Raw genomic sequence first — 24,600 nt, 5'->3', positions numbered from 1 at the left:
TTTATAACTGTAATTCTGATGTCGTTGTTGTGGTTTCTTTTATATGTCATTGTTTTTTATGTTCATCTGTAACACTGAATGCTTCATGTTGTTTTTATTGTGATTGAAATGGAAATAAACGAATTGAATTGAATTGAATTGAATTATGTAATGTTAGTTGGTAAACATGGATCGAATTATCTGCGTGGCGGTTTACGCTGTACTGAGAAATTGCACTTGAATATAAGCACAAGACAGTCATGGAATCTATCATATAAGTTGTTTTCTCAAAAGTAAACTTTCTGGGCAAATTGGGGCAAATTATTTGTATAAGGGCCCCATTTTCTCTCTCTCTCCTTTCGTTCTTTAAAACAACAACAACATAAACTTTCTGGTAGTTAGAAATCCCTGTTTTTGTGAAACCTGGGTGTAACATTCTATCAGACGTGTGAGCGTGAGATAGACCCCTGAGGCATGTGTGATGGGACTTCGTACATTATGTGGATTGGAGTATGATATAGCCGTATTTTCATTAAAAAAAAGTCTGTTTCATGACTAGTGTATATCTTTGCTGTGAGGAATTAGACATTTCAGAAACAGCAATGAGCTGGTAAAGTCTGCAAATAATACGCGCAGTCACTGATCTGCCCGTAAATGCACCGAGGAAATAGTCACTGTTTGATAGAGAAGCATGCAAGGAATTCATTTCGCTCCCCTTTCACAGAGATGGAGAAAGAACGTTCTTCCATTTTGATCCCTCTGCTATATTCATAGCATTATACCAGGTAGGTGGGAAGAGATCACATTCTTACTTTCCCTCGTTTGCTTCGGTTGAAGAAATTTCAAAAGCTTCTCCACCGTCACTGCTTCTTAAAGTGGCAACGCATTATATATTTCTCCTCAATTCCTTGCATTCAACGCATTAACAGTTAACGCATTCAACCAGTTCTATCTACTATAATAACCTATCTCCGACATAAAGATAATTATTCGCGGAATTCCTGAGCTGCCAATTTAATGATTGTGAAGATGATTATCTCTTCAGTGATATTCTCCAAGAACTGGCGTGTAGTATATGATGCCAACAAGCGCGCCGTAACACTTTTGTTTGTTTTCCCCTGTTTTGTTTGTTTGTTTGTTTGTTTGTTGTTGTTGTGTTTGTTTGTTTGTTTGTTTGTTTGTTTGTTTGTTCTTTTTTTTTGGGGGGGGGGGGGGGCAAAATCTCGACGGGAAGTGTTACTCGTTCACCATCTTAGGATTGGCCATAATAGCTACTCTACGATTTCCTAATGCGGATGAGCCGCTGGTGCATTGTGTGCAGATAATGGGTGAGGACAGCGCCAGCAGGCATTGGTGAACCACTTTCACTTTACCATTAGGTTTTAGTCTGAAATGTATTCATCAAAAGCTTAAAGGGATTGTATAGTTTTGGTTAAGACCTAATTTCAGGTTTCTAACATTCTTTGGTGATATAATGAGAAACCTCTTATGAAATATGAAAGAGCATGTAATTCCATAAGAATTCAATGTTTATTTGATGAAAATTGGTTTTGAAATGGCTGAGATATCCAAAACAGAGCGATTGTAAGTGATTGAAGTGTGGGACCCACCTTTTATTACGACCGCTTTGCTAGAATATCTGATCAATTTTTGTTGGAGGAGAGCACATGGGGGGGGGGGGTAAAAACTCGTTTTGTCCCCTCCCCCCCCCAAAAAAAAAAAAAAAAATGGGGGGGGGGGGGGGACAAATGCCCCTCTGCTCCCCCGCTTACGGCGCCCTGGATGCCAATGTTACTTGGCTAGCAAGTCGATTAATTTCAGGACTAGAAGGTATGAAAAGAAGTTGTTTAAATTCGGTAAGTCGACCCGTTTGGCCGAGAAAGCAAAAATGTTTCAGGGAGGATCGGAGGGGTTGCAGGACGGTCTGTAAAATAGTCTGTATGGGGCTATACACAGTCAAAAAACGTTCATTTGAACCATCTACCATGCATGTCCACGTGAGGGCGCTCTATACGTTCATTATTTTCCCCAGCTGTCACTGGCTGGTGATTAGAGTTGCATCGGTGAGGGAAAAAACACACCAAACATTCTTATAACAGTAAAGATCTTGGTGGTGGTGCCCTTGTAACGGTAGCTCTTTCTTTTCACAGCTTACGTCCAAATACAATGGTTATCATACTTCGTTATCAGACCGGACTTCACTAAAACTTGTGGTAAAACTTTGATGTGTGCTTTTCGTAATTGTTTTAATCTTGTGTTTGGGTTATTACAATGCCTCCTTTATACTAAGACCTACACTTTTGTGTCGACTCTATCATCCACGTTTCTTAATCGTTTCTTGCTATCAATTCAAAATGGGTACGAATGTAAGCCACGGAAGATGCTTGTTGTCATTTATTATCAGCGTTAATTTTAGACCATAGATGACTACCGGGTAATGCTCATTCGCGTCTTTCTTTATTAAACACAATATTGTCTCTCTTATCATTTAAATGACTCTTATACAATTAAATTTAATTCATTAGGAGAGGATATATCTATACCTACATATTCGTAGCTCGGCTACGAATATTTCTAGGTGAGATGAAATAGAAAAAAAAAAATAAAGTATCTTCTTTGTTTCATTAACAAAACTCGGTAAGATGACATTTAAATAGGTCACATTGTTTTGGACCCAAAACGTTAACATGTTGTTTTGTAGAAACCGTTGGGAGAGTTGTATGGGTCTGTAGCATCATTACCTAAGCTAATTTGCATGAATTGTCTTCGTGTGGCATTATAATATCGATATCATTATAATTATCGATATTTAGTAAAGTCAATAAAGGGCCTTTACTGTACGAGGAATCCCATAAATATCTCATATCTTATGATTATGATCAGTTTTTGTGACTGATGAGTCTTGCTCATGCTGTTCTGTTTCAAGCTCATGTTGAAAATAGCCTTGTGTGCATTTACATAACAGAGTCATTACCAACAATAATTTCAGATTTTTGATTGTGTTGGAATCTAAAAAACAAAACTTTCCAACTTATTGGTCGTTTTGTCGTGGTGGGTCACAAATTATGTTATGCTGGTAAAAACTCTGTTATAACAGGAATGAGATAATCCATAACAGGTCATTATAGGCATATATATATATATAAGAGAATATATATATATATATATATATATATATATATATATATACATGTTGAGAATTCACGTATTGGCTCCACGAAGAAATGAAGAAATAAACTGGTAATCAATTTGAGTCGAATAAACTCATTCTCTATTGGCAAAACATGCATTACCAGTTGATTTCTTTATCTCTGTCTCTCTCTCTGTCTGTCTGTCTGTCTGTCTGTCTCTCTCTCTTTATATATATATATATATATATATATATATATATATATATATATATATGCATATATGCATTCAAAATATATATGGATAGAGAAAAAAAAATAAGCAAAGCCATTGACCTGTGAAGTTTTTTTTTTCCCCTGTGGTACAATAAAGATAAATCTGAAAAAAAAAAGTTAATTTGGATTATGGATCTATGGTAGGAAGACGAAATACAATCATGCAGAAAAAGAAGAACAATCTTGATACAATTTGAGACAAGTGCATCTTGAAAGCTCGTATTCTTAGTTGATAGCTCGACACGATTTACTGTCTGTCTGTATTGTGGGGGCGCTGTGGTATAGTGGATGAGAGTCCCTACTCCCGAATCGGAGGACCCGAGATCGAATCCCGCCCAGTACTTACGTCCTTGAACAAGATTTTTTTTTTTTTACCCACTATGTCCCTCTCGTCCCAGGTGTATAAATGGCTACCTGGCAGTAGGGTAATGATAGTAGCAGGGCCCTCTGGTAGAGCAGTGGCAACACTGAAGAGGCTACCCTGGGTAAATAAGACCTTATTGTTATTATTATTATTATTATTATTATTATTATTATTATTATTATTATTATTATTATTATTATTATTATTATTATTATCATTATGATGATGATGATATAGAAAAGAAGACTTCCCTACCATTTTTAGAGAATAAAAATTACGAGAGTGGCAGAAAATTATTTCTATAACGAAAGGCATACAACAAGAAATTGTACAGAGAAGATATTTAACTTTCCCATTGTAAAAAGGGATAGTATAGTATTGGTGAAGGTGAAGATTCAGCTATTGACTTTTTGTATAATTTACAGAGTAAAACAAAGCGATGCTAATAAAAAGTAGGTCTCGCCTTTGGGATCGTGTTGTTCTGAATATCTCAGCCATTTCTTCAGAAAGAGTCTCCTCCAAACTAAGACAGGTTATGCAGGACCCAACCCATCCATGCACTAAACGAGAATTTCAACATGAAGCGCTCAGGTATACGCCTACGTGCACCAATCACGTTGAAAACTAGTTTCAGGCGATCTTTCCTTCCCAATTATATTCATCTGTTTAACGCACAAGTCAGGTGGTCCGTCTCTCAAGCGTAGTTTTATATACAACGTAATCTCAACGTAATGTTTCAACTCAATAGGATTGCATGGGACACTCATCAAAATGTATTTGGTTTAATATTACACCAGGACAAACATCACCTATAAACACATGTATATGTGTACATTGCAAACACACACACACACGCACACACACGACACACTCACACACACAACAACAACAACAACTACAATACACATAACATATTACATACTATATACATTTTTTGTTTCTTAAGTGTAGTTTTGTTATTATATAACATAACTTCAATTTAATGTTTCAATTCAATAAGATTGCATGGGACATTCCTAAAAATGTTAAAATTTTGATACACATTACACTCGGACAAACATCACCTATAAACACATCTAGATTTGTATAGCACCCACCCACCCACACACACACACAACAAGAACAACTACAATACACATCCATTATACAAACAGATAACGAGTACATACATGACATTATAATATAGGTTTTCCCGCTCGTTTTCAAACTTTGTTCATTCAATGTAATATATTTGTGGTTCAATTTCCTCCCGAGAGATCTAGAATATGCCAATTCTAGTTTCAAATTCGTCTTTTGTCGATCATTTTCGAACAAAGTCTATTCAGTGTAGTCATTTGTCACACATTTTCGTCATTTAACATTCAAATTCGTCCGTCACACTCGCTGCACACAAAACACCAAAAGCAGTTTCGTCTTTTAGCGATCATGTTCGTCAAATTTTCCTCCAAATTCGTCTCATATCTTTTCTGTTGTGATTTCTTGGTTGTTATATTTTTTTCATACAACCGTTCACTTTTTCCACATTTAGGAGTAACATACACACATGTATACCGTACCCCCCCCCCACACACACAAACCACCCCCACAAACATGCAGCACACAAGCATACAGACACACCCTTCTCACAGAACACACAGAGACATACTGTCAAACAAACGAAAACAGTGATCCACGATTTCCAGACAGTTTTACATGTGTGTATAGAGTTTAAACCCTTGTAATGTATATAAAAAGACATCATTTTTTTTTTTGCCGTCAATCATTTTGAATAAAGTTTGTTTCATGCAATAATACAAAATCAGGAAGTGAAAGAGCTCTTGAAAGTCCAAAAGTTGGCACGACATGATCAATATTGTCTTTACTGTTTTTAATGTTCTGTGACTGTCTTTTATCCTTCAATCTCCTGTGGAATGTGTGTACATAAAATCATTGTCAAGCAAACGGTTTAGGAATAATGTCTGTTGATCCCAATACCGGGAGAAAGTAAGGTATATAATGCAGGCTTAGAATTAGTTCACCCTCACACTGAAAGACCAATGCTATCCGACGAATTTGTTTGAAAAATTCATGAAATTGTGCGAACAAAGACGAATTTGATTCTTACATTCTCCAGTCGATGGGCGGCGGGGATGAATTTCAGTGACCATCGACGATTCTGAATGCGATGTCTTTGAAAATGGTTGACGAAAAACGAATTACAATGACGATTGACTAAACTGAAGTTAGGATTTTTATTCTGTGAATTTGTCGGGACGAATTTGAATGAAAAATCTTTGAAATTGAATTTTAAAGTGCGAAAATGGACGGGAAAAGCTATAACTACAATTTATATTTATCATATAAGGACAAGTTCAACTTCATAAACATAAGGATTCAGAGAATGCAACTATATTAGTAGAACACATCAGTGAAAGTTTGAGGAAAATTGGACAATCGATGCAAAAGTTATGAATTTTTAAAATTTTTATGTTGGAACCACTGGATGAGGAGACTACTAAGGCTCGTGATGTCATATGAGTACAACAGTATAAAGAAAATGTAAAGAAAATTCCACATATTTTCACTTTTTTCGCATAATAAAAGAGCACTTGACTTGCCTCTTTCTAAAGGCAATGGGAATAGTATTACCCATAACATATGTCAGTGACGAGTCAAGGGAATGTGTACTTTTTCCAAAAGATGAAATTTTGTGAAATTCTCCTTATATTTTCCTTATATTGTTGTACGCATGTGACATCATACACTGCAGTAGTCTTCTCATCCAGCGGTGACTGCACAAAAACTTCAAAAATTCATAACTTTTGAACGGATTGTCCGATTTTCCTCAAACTTTCAACGATATGTTCTACTAATATTGCTACATTCTCTCAATCCTTATGTTAATGAAGGTGAACTTGTCCTTTAAATTCATATTATATAGTTACATATGCTATGAAATAATTAAGACATTTGGTTTAAAGTTTTAGGGTACTATCGATAATCCAAAATATTTGCAGGAAACAGTAATATGAGTACAAATATAGGATTATGTTTAGTTATTGCACTTAGGAAATAGGTTTAGTGAATGAAATCAATAATTATTACAATTACGTATTATGTTATAACTTAATAGTCACTGTATCTACATAACATGTTACAATTTCTGTTTATGAATTATTGAAATGTGTATGTATATATGCATATTGTAATATATATGTATCTGTATGGTCAAAACATGTGAAAACTGAGTTTCCTTAATTAGACAATAAATCAAATCAAGGAAAGTCAAATCAAATTTCAAAACCAATTTTTATCATATAGACTTTTAATTTCTCTTAGAAACAAGTTCTTTCTTATTTCATGAGAGGTTTGTCATTGTCTGAAAAAAAAATCATAAAAAAATTTGAAACTTGAAGCTCCATATCAATAGAAACTGGATTGATTTATCCCTTTCATATTAAAAATGAACCCGAGATTATTGCGCAACCTTACATCAGGATTTGGAGTTGCGATTCACTCACTGGGATGATCTCTATGTTCGGATCTCGTGTTCTTCGAGAAACGTCTTTCAGTGAGACTGTACTCAATTTTTCAGTCTAATTTGCGCTTTGCATCGACACGTGGTCATACATTCGATAACCACGGATGTTGATTCACCAGTCCCGTCATTTCACCTGTTGTGTATCTGTGCATCCGATCCATGCTGCTCTGCGTGCACGGCGGCTCGCTCCACCCAAAAGCCACAAGCACGGTAGAGTACGGTCACACAGATCTCGCCGCCGCCGCCGCCGCCGGCCTCTAGCTCTCACCGGCCAGATTCGATCCGCAGTTGAGTCCGTTGCTACTACTCGACGAGTTCCTGATCGTGTAGGCTCTGCGTGCATGTCTAGCTCATCTGACACCTTACACAAACATCTCCTGTTACTGGGACAAATTATTCCTATTCCGTCGCTTGCTTGCAGTCGTTCTTAAAGTGGTCAATGGTGTAGTCTTCTGATTGACGTAAATTGGTGAGTTCATAACATGTGTTCTTCGCAAGCTGATTGATTTGTTCGTAACTAACGTTAGTGACTGTGCTGTGCTGCTATGTGTGTGTGCTAACAACTGCTATGGAAGCTGCGCGCTGCTATCTTGCGGTTGGTTCAACTCAAGACTAGTATTAACCTTAGAAGTTAGAGAAGAGGCGGTGTGACAATATATTTTAAAAGACCGCAACGACAATGGTGAACACTGGTGAGTGGAAATATTAATTTACACGTACAGTAGGCGTAAATTACATAGCTTCTGAACTGACACAGTTCAGTGACACTGACACAGGTATCGTCACATCGATCACATTATCACATCACATCACGTCACATCACATCACGTCACATCTGATACTCTAGTGATACGGAAGTAGAGGACTGGTCCTGTAGTGTTTCGGTCTCAACATTAAGAATTAACTTTATGCTTTATGACCATGATGTCAGAATGCGATTGTTAACTGGATTCTAACAGTAGACTCTTTAACACCGTTAGAGAATCTCCTGAGTGATTACACTTCTCACTAGACATCTAACATTAAATTTTAGGTCTACAAACTTATCCTTGGGCAGGGGTCTTGCTGCTTTATCTGATGTAAAACTATACACAGCCCAGTCGCTGTATAAAATAGCGACATCGTGCTTTACATGGCATCCAGTCGGGCTATACCAGGTCCTGATGTTGACATTGTAGTGAAACTATAGTATATTACATTCGTAGAACTAACTTCGATGTGTTTATGTAGTTTGGTATAGAGATGACTTAATGCCCCAAGATTACAAGGACAGAGGTACAGATTGTCTGTTCTAAAGTAAAACAAGCATGCATGGTTTTTCTTTTGTAGAACTTCACACCACAGAACACAGACAAAGCAGTGGGCTCTGTACGCCCATTCCTTCAAGGCCTTTCTGCAACGTTACCGGAGATTCTGCGGCCCAAACCAGAGTCATGGCGGAAAAGGAGGATGGGAACGACCGGATGGTACTCAAGGACCTCTCCGCCGAGAACTATGATGAGCTTGAAACGACGGAGATCGAGAGTCTCTGCATGAATTGTCATGAAAATGTGAGTTCAAAGGTCAAAAGACAATGTTTTCGTACTGTATGTAACTTCCGAAGTCCCTACCCCACTTATTTTGCCATGCCACTCTACAGAACCCTTCCATTGTTAGCTAATGCACAGATGCATTCTGTCCCTACCACTTGCCGAAGGCCAAAGTGTGTGTGTGCACATGCATGCATCTTCATATCAACTAACAATGGTAGTGACAGTGTAGTGTAAAGTGGTATGGCGAAATTCATGGGGGACATGAGGATCTACAGATCCGTTTTTACTAATGATGATGCGTGTAGTGTGTCTGTGGAAGTGGATTTCAAAACTGTAGAGAGTTGTAAAATTACCTGACACTCTGTGATTATTTTGGTGTTTTGTCAGGGTATTTTCCTGTGTCTAGTAAATCATGTCAGTGTGAATAACAGCAAATGTGGAGACACATTTGTGAGGAAATGTTTTTCTAACTTCTGCTGAAGCTTTGTAATATCATTGTTACCAATGTTTAATACGTTTATTAAATCAAAACCATGAAAACTATTTGTATTCCTAATATTCTGAGTCAATGTTGGTACCTGTATGATTGATGCAAATGAAGTTCGTATTTATAGTACAGTGAAATTGTGACAATCAAAACTTTTATTAGGGCATGCAGCGAAAGTTTGCCGATCTTATATGGCCCTGAAAAAGTATGACTAAATTTTGATGATTCTTCAATGTCATCAAAATGTCATCCAACAAGTTCTTCAACATGGTTGCCATGGAGATGTGAGTGATACTTTATGGAGAGTAATTAATTCGCATTTCATAAGGATTTATTGATTAGTCATATAATCAGATAAGGAAAAGGAAATGTTCGTTTTCTTGAACTAGAGAAACATAATATCATTTGAAGTGTCTTGCCATGCAAATTCTCCAGGGACTCAACATTTTCCCATCCGTTATCTTTTTGTCTTACATCGGTAGGGCATGACCCGCCTCCTCCTCACCAAGATTCCGTTCTTCAAGTCTGTTGTCATCAGCTCCTTCGAGTGCGATCACTGTGACTACAGCAACAACGAGATCCAGCCCGCCAGCAGTCTGCAACCCCAGGGCTGTACCTTCGACGTTGAGATTAAGACAGTGGAGGTGAGGAACAGGCAAAAATCTTGCCCCTGCTTTCTGGGTATACCCCCATTCCACAGATTTTTATACATTTTTTTCTCTTCGGTCACTCGCCAGAAGCAAAGATTGTTGCTTCTGGCCACTCACCTAAGTGTGTCGGATGGCAGTCTGATGAATCCTACTTGTGATGGTTTACCGTCTGGTCAGTGTTAGGCACGCCAGGCGTGATCCGATGAGGCAAGATCGTCCGGTGGAGATCACGCAATACAGGTCTGAGACTGACTCGATAGTCCACCAACAAAAGTCGGATTCATCAGACTGTGATCTGATACACTTCAGGGGGTGGCTGGAAGCAACGAACTTTGCTTCTGACGAGTGACCGATGAGAAGAAATTTCTGTGGAATAGGGGTATTACTCAAGGTTCTACCTTATATGAAGTAATGATATATTTTTGTGAGGGAAGGGGAGGGTTCTCATTCTGAAAATTAACAAAAATACTTTCCTGACAACATGTGGAGTTGATGTGTTAACAGTTTGGATTGCTTTTTTCTTTTGCACAGTTCCCCTAATGAGCTGCAGATATTAAGTTCTCTCTAAAACAGTTAAATAGTCTTCAAATACCTGCTATGAGATCAGACTTGAGAGTTTCTCCTGCAAATTAATCAAGGAGGAGCGAACTCTAAGTTTGATGAATGAAAGTTTGATGCAATGACTTGTTGTTACTTTGGTTTATCCCTTACCCAAGCATATGTTTGAGTTACAGTGTATATCAAACACACTAACAAACATGGAAAATCACCTTTTACAAATTGATGAAATTGCAATACAATCATCTCTTTTTCACAGTTTGTCATCATTGCAATGCCTTGTATGTAGTACATTGAAAAGGAAAGTTTAATCATGTGTTAATCATTCTCATACTATGCTTTTGTCCAGTGTTCTACAGCTAATTTAATATTTTTATTTGACCCTCAGGACATGGACAGACAAGTTGTGAAGACAGATTCAGCCACTGCCAAGATCCCTGAGTTGGACTTCGAGATACCAGCCTTCACGCAAAAAGGGAGTAAGTGCTCACGATACAATCTCAGATACGACCTTTTCAAGGCATCATGACAATTTTTTGTGACAAAGTAAGATTATTAGGAGAACTGTTTGCTATTTGCTCAGTTTTGTTTATCACATGTTCATGTTACACACTTTAGAATGTGCAAATTAGCAAAATACATTGTAGTATGCAAAAAGTCCTAAATATCATTCACTTTTAATAGTGAACACTATATCCATCATGTGAAATGGTAGGCCCTATGTTGATCAGGTTGTGTAGGTTCAATTAGGTAAATGAAGGAAATAATGTTTTAATGTGGGCTTTACATGTAACATGTACAGTTACCATGCCATGACTCAAATAAAAAAAGAGTTTGGCAAAGATGTGATGTAATTTGTACAACCTTGAAGCAGGGAAAATAATAAATAAAAGAGAGAACAAGTTGAAGAGATAGAAACAGTTTATCATAGTATGTGTAGACATGATATTAGTAGTAGAAGTAGTTGTAGTATTAGTAATGAAAATGGTAGCATGCATAGTAATACTACTAATACTATAGTAGAAGTCCGAAGGAATGTGATAAGGCAGGGCTCGACACTAACGGTGGACCGGTGGCCGGGGGCCACCAAAAATGAAAGTCGGGCCACCAAATTTTTAAAAAAGGGCAAATTTGGTGGCCCGCCTCGCGCCACCAAAATTTTTTGAAAAGTATGTCAATAAATTCGTAACTTTTTGCGCCGGAAATTAGCAGTTAAATTTGTTTAAAGGATGGATAAAAAGGACTTAATGAGTGCCTGAGAGTGAGTGTTGCAAGTTTGTTGAAGTTTATTCATGAGTAGATATGTCAAACTTCTAATTCTTACTATCATAAAACTTAGATATTTGACTCATTTAAAAAAAAGGACTTTTAATGTTTTTTATTGTTTTTTTCGGGCCACGAAATTTTTCTCTCGGGCCACCAAAAATTTGAAATTTAGGATTTTGGTGGCCCCATTGGGCCACCAAACAAAAAAGTTAGTGTCGAGCCATGGATAAGGAGTAGTAGTAGTAGAAGTAGTACGAGTAGTAGCAGTAGTAGTAGTAGCAGCAGCAGCAGAAGCAGCATCATTAGTAGTAGAAGTAGTAACAATTATAGTAGTAGTGAAATAAAAGTAGAAGCTATTCTAGTTCTAGTACCAGCAATAATTATAGTAACGGTAGATTGCTAGTAACAGTAGATTGCTTTGTAGGTGAGAAGGACGGGATTGATGTTAATGCTGCTAACTTATGTAGTATTTCTTCAGATTCCTAGACCCAGATCAGATATAACCCGAATGTGCTGTCATGTTCTTTAACCCTTTCAGCCCTAACGACAGTGGAGGGACTTCTGCAGAGAGCAGCTGCCGGTCTTGAGCAAGACCAGCCAGTCAGGAGGGTGAGAAAACTCCACATTTTATCTTAATCCAGCAACAAAAAAGAAAAAAAAAAAGGAAGGAAAAAAAAAACCCTAACCGACGATCACTTTGTTTTGAAATGAAAGTAGATTTCCAGCTTTGTATTCTTTTTCTTCTTTTTTTCACTTTGCAAAATGTTGTGCAGCTACTAGTAATTTGTTGGAGATTGCTACAGCTGTATAAAAATGAATAGATTTTGGACATATATGTAGAGGTTTTTGAAGAGTTAATGCTCAGTGAGAGATGTCGAGTTCTGTTTTGTTCAGGCCAGATGTGCACAAAACCACTGTTATTGTAGCAATTCAATGTTTTGCATTTGTTCTTTTATTGTTTTTGACAGTGTAGGCATATGATTTCTCTCTAAATCCAGTAAAAACTAGTAGGGTAAAATTGTTGTTTTTTTTTTTTGTTTTTATGTTTTTTTTTTTATTTTCCAAAGCAAGTTTACATAAAACAAATTAATTTTCATAATTCTGCGCATACTTGTGCATACCTGGCATCCCTAGATGCACTCAGTTCATTCGTATGACACATGTAAACTTATGTCACTACAATTCAAATTTTGTGTGTTGCATGTGAAGTTTAGTTCCTCCCAATTGCTACTTCTTGTTTTGTAGGCGTTGCAACCAGAAGTAGCTGCGCAGATTGATGCTTTCATTGAAAAATTAAAAAACGTACCAAGGCCCTTCCATCTGGTGAGTACCTGCAACTTGACTTTGCTGAGATTTTGGAAGATTTGCTGTGTTGTTGCTTTTCAGTTTAGTAGTGTTCTGTTTGATTTTGTAGTCTTGAAAATACGTTGCTATTGATGCTGGAAGATTTACTGTGTTGTACTTTTCAGTTTAATATTGTAACCTCCGAAAAGACACCTTCATTAAGATAAGGATTGAGAGAATGTAGCAATATTAGTGGAACACATCATTGAAAGTTTGAGGAAAATGGGACAATCCGTTCAAAAGTTATGATTTTTTGAAGTTTTTGTGCAGTCACCGCTGGATGAGAAGACTACTGCTGTGTATGATGTCACATGCGTACAATGATATAAGGAAAATATAAAGAGAATTTCACAAAATTTCATCTTTTGAAAAAAAGTACACATTCCCTTGACTCGTTACTGACATGTGTTATGGGTAATACTATTCCCATTGCCTTTAGAAAGAGGTAAGTCAAGTGCTCTTTTATTATGCGAAAAAAAGTGAAAATATGTTGAATTTTCTTTACATTTTCTTTATACTGTTGTACTCATATGACATCACGAGTTTTAGTAGTCTCCTCATCCAGCGGTTCCAACACAAAAATTTTGAAAATTCATAACTTTTGCATCGATTGTCCAATTTTCCTCAAACTTTCACTGATGTGTTCTATTAATATTGCTGCATTCTCTCAATCCTTGTCCTTTAAGTGATTATCGGCGTTGGTTTGTCTGTTTGCAAAATAACTCAAAAATTTGTGTATGGATTAAAATGAAACTTGCAGAAAAAGTCGATATTGATACAAGGAACACCTCATGCAATTTTGGTAGTGATCCGCGAATTTGTATGGATTTTTAAAGGATTTTTAATCTTTTGGCATATAAGGTCAACAAACATTAAGTTCAAGCTGTGCGTACTGGAGGTTTACATATGTGCACTAAAGTGCATGCTCTGCTCAGGCTAGGCGCAGTGCAATGATGTAAACAAAATGCTTCTATTTTGGGGGAAATTGCAGGCGTGTGAGGGTGGAAATGACTTGCTGACTTGGCGGAGGTCTGTGCTCTCCAAGTGCTTTTCTAGAACTTGTTTGATTTTGTAGTCTGGAAACTACATTTTTGTTGCATGGCAATATACATCCACTTTTTTTTTATGGAGTTAAGTAAATTGTTTTTATTCCCCTGAGTGAGCAGTAATAGTAACTGGAAATTTTCATAATGTCTGAATTTGTTAATGACTTGAGAAATCTGTCTATGGTGTTAGTGATACCTAAACAGTGCATTTCAAAACCAGTTCCCATATTAGTTACGTTTAGACGCTGTTCCTAAACTTTACGTTTAGGTAGAAATCTTAACTCTTGATGATTAGCTTGTCATTTAGCGCCATGTGGATGCACTTGAAAGTTGGCAATCTTAAAGTTTAATGATGATTAGAACCACAAGACATCTTAGGATTTATGCTCCATCCACCAGCCCTGGGGTGGTCACTCCGTGTGGACGCAATGATCAACAAGCTTGTGAGTTAGTGTGAACCTCGCTTCTCTTTCACTTCTGGGTCAACCTCCAGCTTCGCTATTCTGTATGGTCATAAGGTCATAGCAAAAACTCGGCACTACCAGTATAACTGCTGAGTGGGATTCGCTCATAAGTTGTATCTTAAAGTTTAGGTGCGCGTGTGAACATGCGGCATGCATTCACAAGTGGAGCTAATTATCGACAGTTAAGTCTTTGACCTGAACTTCAAGTTCGGCAACTGTGTGTGAATGTAACTTATGACTCTGTGTGTCCTCCACCTCCTCCCCAGATTATTGACGACCCTGCTGGCAATAGCTTTGTGGAGAATCCGTTTGCACCGAAACCTGACCCCGCCCTGAAGGTCACCTTCTACAAGCGGACCAGTGAGCAGCAGAGGATGCTGGGATTCCAGGTCAGTGACCTCTCCAGACAATTTAGCGACAATAAGGCATTAAACGCTGGGCAATATCTGTTGAATTACTGCCTTTCTGACTCTCTCTCTTTCTCTCCTAAAAAAAGAAAAATACCAGACAAAAAAATAACCCCCAAACTTAGTAATAGTAATTATGGATATACTGGGCCTAGATTGAAATCACACAAAAAACATAATCACAGATACAGAGTATGTAGGTCAGTCTATCTTCAAAGAAATCATGTAACTCTATGATATGTTACATTGAAATCTTTTTAGACAAAGGAGTCACTATCTCTTCTTTCCTTTGTACACATGATGTACACTTGATTGAGATTTGTTTTAATTGTAGTTTGTCCATATCTAATTGCAATCCATCTCCTACCCTCCAACTACCCGCTTCCAAGTATTTGCAATACTCGTCCACCTATCAAACCGATCTAGTCTACTTTTAGTTTGCAATGGTTTGTTTCAGTTACACCACAGAAAATCAGGAATGCTTTAATAGCAAACATTTTAAATTGCTCACAGAATTGAGCTTAGTATCACCAGAGGAGAACATATTAGGAAAGCTTTAATGAGGTGCTCCATGTGTTACAATCAACATGTTAGCATGGCATCAAAAGATTGGTAAAACAGTGACATCAGCTTGTTATGTAGACAAGATCAACAGTCTTAATACAAACACTAAATCCTGAGCTTCAGAGATCATTCTAGTACAGTGAAACCTTGTTATAAAGAAATGGTTTAAAACAAAACCTTCTTACAGCAAGATGATTTGCAGGTCCCAATCTATACATTTCTTGGTTTTTGCACCCCGATATAACAGTGAAAAACCTGATAAAGCAAGATAATCCTTGGTATCGCCAATGCGTAGAAAATTTCTGCACCTGCTGAAGAGCTATGTCACAGATGCACTGTGGGATTCCTCAGTGCCCTTGTTCACTTCCGGTTGTCTCACACGAGTCGCAGTTCCCATACAATTTAATGGAGTTAATTGTGTGCTTTCCCCTTGTTACCTTTTTTTTTTCCCTTGGCTATAATTCAGCTTAAAAGAGTTGAACATTTCTATTTACTGATTTGGGGTCACTAGAGTCATGGTTCACTACTACAAGGCTTCAGGGTGCTGGTCACATGATGAAAAGCGAAGAAATCTTTAGAAATCTTTAACAAAAAATACCTCTGGATAAAGACAGAGTGTGATCTGGGTGCATGTGTAGCCAAAACCAGGGCAAGTTTGTCCTGTGAGCTATCCCATAATGCATCTAAAATGCTGCTCAAATGCGGCACCTAGGTATTGGTGATACCGAGAACTGTCATGGTTTATAGGTCCTTGCTATATAGTGAGTTTCTCCTGTTCCTTCAAAGAGAATGGGATACATCCTTCCCCTAAGTAATAAGTCAGTTTATAGTTCCACTTTGCGCATGAGCAGAATAGGGTCATTTGTACAATCAGGCATGTTTGTTTTTGCATTCACTGAGATTAGCACCCCTGCTGTACTGATTATTCATGTAACCCTTGTAAATGGTGCTTACCAGCACATCCACGTGACAGCAAGCCTGGTATTTTAATAGCAATGTTGGTAGGAAGACTTTGTTTATGCATTCAACACAGAACGATGAAATGAATGCCTGCCAAAGTGTCAATTAACAGACCATTCTTGTCACATGATCTCTGCAAGTTCACTCTTTGTTTGAACGTGAATTCCACAAATTGTGGGCATGTTATGCATCATGGTGCTTTGAAAACGAGTGAATTGAGAAAAGGCCATTTGCACCAGTGTGCCCATGAGCTAGCTGTGAACTGGATTATTGTAGTGATACTCATCTTGTGGTTGATGCCCCTCCGCTCTTACTACATGTAGGATGAGGAAGATGCTGCGGCTGGTGATGCTGGGCCACCAGAAGACAATCCTCTGGTGCCGGAGGAGGTCATGGAATTTAATGTTGACTGCCAGGAGTGCCATGCCCCGACCAAGTGCAGGATGAAACCCATCGGTATCCTTTCTCATTAAAAAAAAGAAAGAAAACATAAATTATACTGCTCCTACGGAGTCAGACTATGTATGAAATCAAATCAGCAAAACAGTTCAGAGTTTAAGTTTAGCGATATTTGTACTTTTACCAGAGGATCTGTGGACTTCATGTAAGGTAGATTATTGGAAATATTACCCCCCCCCCCCATTTTTTAGGGGGGGGGGGGGTGGGTGGTGGGGGAGGAGGGAACTGTTGCCATACCTCAAAGGGGTTGTTTTTATGGAGTAAGCATTTGTTTTGAATACAATCAGTGACCTCATAGAGAATTTGATGAACGATATTCTTAGAGGTAGCAAAAATGTAATCAAATACATCTTTTGGAAGTTTGTGTGGAATTTTCAACTTTGTCAGAACAGAGACCACCATAGCTATTAGGTTTACACTGACTAACCAAAAGATCATGTGTGTGCATATTTTATTATTTTTTTTTCAGTAGTGTCAGGGCTTGTATACTGCTCTTCTTCACTGAAATCTGTTGTATATGTTTCTGTTGTATCTTGGTTTTTACTGTTCAATGTGCATGTTGAGCAAGAGAGAGAGGTTAACCTTTGTCAGTTTAACATTCACTTTTGTGAATAACATCTTATCATCATGAGAGATGGAAAGGGGGGCAGGTAGATCAAAACAGAGAGACAAACAAAGACAGATTCAGGGAGGAGGATTTCCTTGACCTTTGACCTTTGTCAGACATTCCGTTCTTCAAGGAGGTCATCATAATGGCCGTGGCGTGTGACTCCTGTGGGTTCAAGTCCAACGAGGTGAAGACGGGAGGGGGCTTTGCGGAGAAAGGTCGGCGGATGACGCTGAAGATGACCGACACCATCGATCTCAGTCGAGACGTCCTGCGGGTGAGTGCTTCGATTTGCCTTGTTTTGATTTGCTTACCTCTGATTGGATTGGACTTACGGAATTTTATCTCTGCATAGCACCTTCTTTTGGTGAGCCCTTTGATGTGCTTTGCTTTGATTTGCTATAATCAAACCTGCCTTCTCAGTCACCTGTCTTTAATGGCCACCTGCCATATATGGCCATTGAAAAATTTCCTTCAAGGGAATAGTGTGGTGTTAAAGACCCTGTCTGTAGTGGCCACTTATCTATAATAGCCAACTTTTTTGTCTGCCTTGGATGGCCACGTTGGATAGGTTTGACAGTACATTGCTGTGCTTTGCTTTAATTTGTTTTCCTTTGACTTGGCTTATCCTTATTTGATCTGTTTACCTTTGATTTGATTTGATTTGATTTGATTTTTGTTGCTTTTGGGATTTGATTGATTTAACATGATGTGATTCAGACTGAGCTGATATAAATGAATGATTATTTTGACTTGAATTGATTTGTTCGTTACACATTCTCAATATTCAGGTAAATCACCCTGTCCGACTCTGCTTTTCAGTTGTTTTGTCGTGCACTGTCACCTTGACAAACAGTACCTTGCTCTTGTAGTTCAAATGATTTCTAAAAATTTTGCATCAATTTCTTCTTTTCCTTCCAGTCGAGCACATGCAAACTCATCATCCCGGAGCTGGATTTCTCTCATGAGCCGATGACGACGTTAGGCGCCAAATTCACAACTCTAGAGGGCCTTCTAACTGACGTCAAGTCGCAGCTGAGCAGTCAGAACCCCTTCATGTTCGGCGACTCCCACCAGGGATCCAAGATGAGCGAATTTATGGAGAAGTGGGACAAGGTAAACAAAAAAACAAAACAAAACAGAACAAACAAATTGCACAGATCAGCAAAGAAGACAGAAATCTAAGACCACAGCGCCAAAACACATGATTAATTGAGAGGACAAGGCACAGAGTGAATGTACTGTAATGGATCTTACCAATGTAATAGACAGGAATCTGTGATCACATTGGATTGGCTGCAAACAAATCAAGTAATTTGTATTTCATCTAGATATCTTTTGAATTGATGAAATCATTGACCAATTCATTATTTGTCTACCTATTGCTCTTATCTACTAGTATCTGCTTATCCATCTGTCTGTCTATCTATGCTAATCTACAGTCGATCACTCTGACCGTCTACCTGTCCATCTGTTTACAAATACTTAATATCTAGCTATTAATTTATCTATTATGTACTTATCCATCTATCTATCTATCTATCTATCTATCTATCTATCTATCTATCTATCTATCTATCTATCTATCTATTTATCTATCTGTATCTATCTATCTATCTACCTATCTATCTATGTATGAATCTATCTATCTATCTATCTATCTATCTATCTATCTATCTATCTATCTATCTATCTATTTATCTATCTATCTATCTATATATCTATCCATCTATACATCCATCTATCTATCTATCTATCTATCTATCTATCTATCTATCTATCTATCTATCTATCTATCTATCTATCTATCTACCTGTCTAGCTGTCCATATATCCACCCATCTATCTGTCTATCTTTCTATTCATTTATTTGAGTGTGTGTTTTGTGTTGTTCCCTGACAGCTCATAAGAGGTGAGATGTTTGTCACCATTATTCTGGAGGACCCATCAGGAAACAGCTACCTACAGGTAAGAATCGTGTTACAGGATAGATGGGCAAATGGTATACAGTGAACTCCTGTTATAACAAACACGGTTATAACAAAATTCTGTTTACAACAAAGTAAAAATTCGGGCTGCAACATTATCTGCTCTTCGTTTTTTATTGTTTATTTGTTTGGTTGTAATGAAATGTTGATATAATGAAAGAAAAGTGCCTGTCCCGAGGACTTTGTCATGATGGGAGTCCACTGTATAGGCCTGCCAAACAATCTCCTAATTTCCTTATCAGAGAATGTCTTCATTCATTCAGTGAAAGCCGTTAGAGCTGGCAGAAAATTGAAATTAATCCCTAAATGATTCAAATTGTAAAATAACATGTGAAATTCTCACCCTTGATATTGATATTGATGATATTGCATCCAAACAAGAGTAGAGCTGCATAAATATGTTGAATTTGAAGGTTTGGTATAGCATTGGTTGAGGTGAAATTTCAACTCTTAACTTTTTGCCAGATATTCAGAAACCACTTTATGAAATGTCAAGAACCCTACTATTATAAGAGAAATTCAAAGTTTATTTGATAAAAATTGGTTTTGAAATGACTCAGATATCCAAGAACAAAGTAAAGCAAAGCAATCCTGATAAAGCGATCCTAATAAAAGGTGGGTCCCACCTTTTATTACGATTGTTTTGTTTTGGATATCTCAGCCATTTCAAAACCAATCTTCATCAAATAAACTTTGAATTCCTCGTAGAATTATTTGCCCTTTCGTATTTCATAGGAGGTTTGTCAATATCTGAACAAACTTTTCCATCCCTTTAAAGAGGGGAGTTAATTCTCAGTATCGCCAATACCTAGGTGCCGTAACGGTTGGCAGAGGAGTGTTTTAGATGCATTATGGGATAGCTCACGGTCAAACTTCCCCTGGTTTTGGCTGCATATGCACTCCGGTCACATTCTGTCTTTATTTAGTGGTATTTCTTGTTCAAGATTTCTTCGCTTTCCATCATGTGGCCAGCACAATGAAGCCTTGCAGTAGTGAACCATAATTCTCGTGACTGCAAATCAGTGAAATTTTGACATTTTAAACTCGTTTTTTAGTTGAATTCTAGATAAGGAAAAAGCAGCAACGAAAGAAAATCAGACAAAAATTGCATTGAATTTCATGGGAACTCAGGCACATGAAAGACAGCCAGGAGCAACAATGGCACCGGGGTATCCCACAGTGCATATGTGACAGGACTTTTTAACATGTGCATCGGCAATTCCAAGAATTAGAAGACAGATGAAAATTATTGAACCATTATTGCTGCTGAACATGGCTTCAGTTTGAAATGAAAAGAAAAAGGGTATTTTGAAGCATCTGTGACCATTTCTTGGTCTTTATTGTCTTTATTTTCCCCTTCAAACCAGAAACTCTTCTTTCATTTTCAGCATTTTTTATATGGCCCATACACATTTCGATCAGAAGACTTTAGACTTGTGTACACCACTTCATTTTCAGCATTTTTTATATGGCCCATACACATTTCGATCAGAAGACTTTAGACTTGTGTACACCACTTCATGGCATTCAGAAATTATATTTGAGTTCCCTGAAAGATACGGTACAAGCTAATATTGTTGCAAAATGCTACTTGCATGGCTGCTACTGACAGGTTTGATTGTACATGTGCACAACAAATGTCTACATATCCTTCGATTGCATCCACTGTTTTGTCATTGTTCACTATAAACCGCACCCTCAAAATTTCTCCCTTGCAGAATGTTTACGCCCCCGAAGATGACCCCGAGATGACAGTGGAAGACTACGAGAGGTCCGAGGCGGACAACGACATGCTGGGGATCTCCGACATGAAGACAGAGAACTACGAAGAGCCCGAGGGAGATGGTGCACAGAATGGCGGGTCAGCCGACGCAGCTCAGGAGGAGTCGTGACCCCGCGGAGAATCTTGACCCAGAAACCTTTACGTACTTTGCCCTGTTTGAACTCTATTACACACAGCCTCGGCAAGTCTGGGCCATGTCTGGGCTATGTTTACGAGTGCAGTGCCTGCAACGTGGAAAGTGTACAGCTTTAAAAGACTCGCCGAGCTATGAATACCAGCCATGCATAAAATGCTTGCATTTTAGTCACATGTGGGATGCTGTGCAGGCAGAGAGTGGTGTGTGATATCAAAGCCTGCCCTCTTGTGTCAACAGCTGCATTTATGGATATTGCATTAAGATCAAGAGAAATGTGACATTGATCGCATAACTGATTTCAGAGGCCTGTGCTTGCTTGTTTCAGAGGTTCGCTCTCCATAGTTATGTGTATTTGCCTGTGTTGTAACTCAGAAGGTACAGAAGTGAATTATTTGAGATGTATTAAAGGGATATGTGCCATAATCCAATGGGCATAAATATGTACTATCAGATTTGTTTTCAGCTTTTCAGCATAATTCAGTGGGTTCCCAATTCACTGATATGCTACCTGCACGTGGAATACAACTAGACTTTGAACACTGCTATTTTATTATCATTATTTTCTGTCTTTTATTTTAGGGGAGGATGGGGTGAGGAGGTTGAAGGCATCCTTTAATATGCACTCTTTATCATGTTCAAGACTTGTACAACAGTCAACTTATGTCCTGAACAACATTTTTGATCTTGAAATTTGATGAAACTTCAAATTCTGATCAGCTTTGAGAAAGTCTGAAATGATTGGGGTGCAATATCACTCAAAATTGTGACTAATGCATAAAATACTTCCAACTCCCCAATGACCGCCAAGTCCCACAAAAAAAAAAAAAAAAAAAGAAGAAGAAAAAGAGAAAGAAAAAGGAGGATCCATACAGGCATGTTTTTATAGGACTGTGCTGTCATTTCCTTCCCTGACAATATCCAGTTATTTCTACTTTGCACCTTAGTATTGTAAAGTGGCTTCTCATGATAATACTCTTCTTTGGATTAATTAAATCACTTTGTTGTACCAAAATGTTGATTTATCAGGATTGATGCGCAGTATTGTACCAAGAAACATGATTCTTTGGGGTAGGAAAACTGTGTTTGTAAAGTGAGATATTGGGAAACCGACTGATCTTTGATTAGAGTCCACTGTGCCTGATGATAACAACCTCTTAAAGGACAAGTTCATCTTCATAAACATTGAGAGAATGTAGCAATATTAGTTGAACACATCATTGAAAGTTTGAGGAAAATCGGACAATCCGTTCAAAAGTTACGAATTTTTGAAGTTTTTGTGCAGTAACCGCTGGATGAGAAGACTACTGCAGTGTGTGAATAACTTAGATGTCACATGCGTACAACAATATAAGAAAATATAAAGAGAATTTCACAAAATTTCCTCTTTTGAAAAAAGTACACATTCCCCCAACTCGTTACTGACAAATGTTATGGGTAATATTATTCCCCCTGCCTTTAGAAAGAGGTAAGTCAAGTGCTCTTTTATTATGCGAAAAAAGTGAAAATATGTTGAATTTTCTTATATTTTCTTTATACTGATGTACGCATATGACTCACAAGCTGTAGTAGTCTCCTCATCCAGCGGTTCCAACACAAAAATTTTGAAAATTCATAACTTTTGCATCGATTGTCCAATTTTCCTCAAACTTTCACTGATGTGTTCTACTAATATTGTTGCATTCTCTCAATCCTTATGTTTATGAAGGTGAACTTGTCCTTTAAAGATAGAACAAATGTTACCATATGCACAAGATATGCACAGCGTGCACAAGAAATGTGTGGAAAAATGCTGTGATTTTGATCACTTCTAAAAATGTTGTTTTGCCTTTAACCTCCAAGCTATAATTAGCCATAGAGTTCATACGAGGCTCATGTGGTTCCCGTATAAAGGAATATGCTTTGAAATCAAGCACAGTTGGTGTGGCTGGTTTGTGTAGCATAAATTGTATGTGAAATGATGCTCATACTTAACAGTAATCTTTGTAAAATACGGGGCAGTCCCGTTACAGGGAACAAGCTTATGATGAAATGTTCTTACCGCAGAGTAAAAATTCATGTCCCAAAATTCTTATCATTAAAGTGGTGAAAATTCCCTTCCGTCATGATGAAATTTCAATTTGAGAAAAAAAAAATTGAGGTCTTCATTATAATGGGAGTCATCTGCAGTAGGTTTTATGGGGGAAGACAAGGTGTAATCACTCGACAAAATTTTGTCATGGGGCCAGCTGTATTGGGGGGGGGGGGATTACTGGGTATGTGTCATTTGATATGCGGTGGTTTTCAATTTTTCAAATAATTTATCACTTTTTATCATACTTCATTCTAAGAGAGAAAGAGATAAATACAGATATTTATAGAAGAAGACAAAGAAATGCTGATTTGTAGATTCAACAAGCAAGTCTTTGAAAAGGTGTTGATACAAAAGTGTTACTATTTGCCAAGTTTAAATCATGCATGATTATTCAAACAATGCAATTGCAACTGGTAATGGCTGTTAAAAAAATCACTCAAGTTTTATTTGAACTGAAATCATAATTACCGCAATTATCATTTTTATTATTTACTTCATATGCCAGATACTTTGTATTTCCGACATTGGGATTGTCCATTTCATGAGTGGTTGCATTGAAAAAACAAGAAACAAAACCAAACTGTGACGGGATAGTGGTTACAGTCAACTGCTGGCTTCTAGATTGGCACATACAGTGTGCAGTACAAAGTGTTCCAATTATTAACCTCATATACTGTATACACCATATATTTCGCGAGTCTAAATTTTCGCGAATCGGGAATTCCCACCAATTTCGCGAGTGGTTAAATTCGAGATCGTCGAGTCCTGTTCTGAATGAAGAAATGTACATGCGTACGTCACATCCACATCGGGATCAGAGTCAACATTTTCGCGTGTCTTTTCGCGAATAGCACCCGACTCGTGAAATTCGCTAATATAAAATCCTTGGGAAACATTCGGCGTATACAGTACCCTAGTAGTGAATGTCACCACTGGGATCTTTGATCTGTGTCTGAAAGAAGTCATAAAAAGATTTATGTTGTGCGGATCGTGTGGGCTGCGATTGTTCAAA

The 24,600-nt window shown here is 37.7% G+C and overlaps 1 protein-coding gene across 1 annotated transcript; it reads left to right on the top strand.

Annotated features, from left to right (window-relative positions):
- The first annotated feature begins 7,632 nt into the window (after positions 1-7,632).
- Positions 7,633-22,741, top strand: LOC140229928 (zinc finger protein ZPR1-like). Its single transcript, XM_072310127.1, has 12 exons — positions 7,633-7,736; positions 8,597-8,817; positions 9,769-9,930; positions 10,883-10,973; positions 12,299-12,369; positions 13,006-13,083; positions 14,881-15,003; positions 16,869-17,001; positions 17,728-17,888; positions 18,533-18,727; positions 19,513-19,578; positions 21,317-22,741. Exons 2-12 carry the CDS (start codon positions 8,701-8,703, stop codon positions 21,488-21,490), a joined length of 1,371 nt encoding a protein of 456 aa, XP_072166228.1. The 5' UTR covers positions 7,633-7,736; positions 8,597-8,700; the 3' UTR covers positions 21,491-22,741.
- Positions 22,742-24,600: the final 1,859 nt, after the last annotated feature.

Source organism: Diadema setosum, chromosome 6 (genome assembly GCF_964275005.1).
Source record: "Diadema setosum chromosome 6, eeDiaSeto1, whole genome shotgun sequence".
Lineage (NCBI taxonomy): Eukaryota > Metazoa > Echinodermata > Echinoidea > Diadematoida > Diadematidae > Diadema > Diadema setosum.
This window is presented reverse-complemented; position numbering and strand designations above follow the sequence as displayed.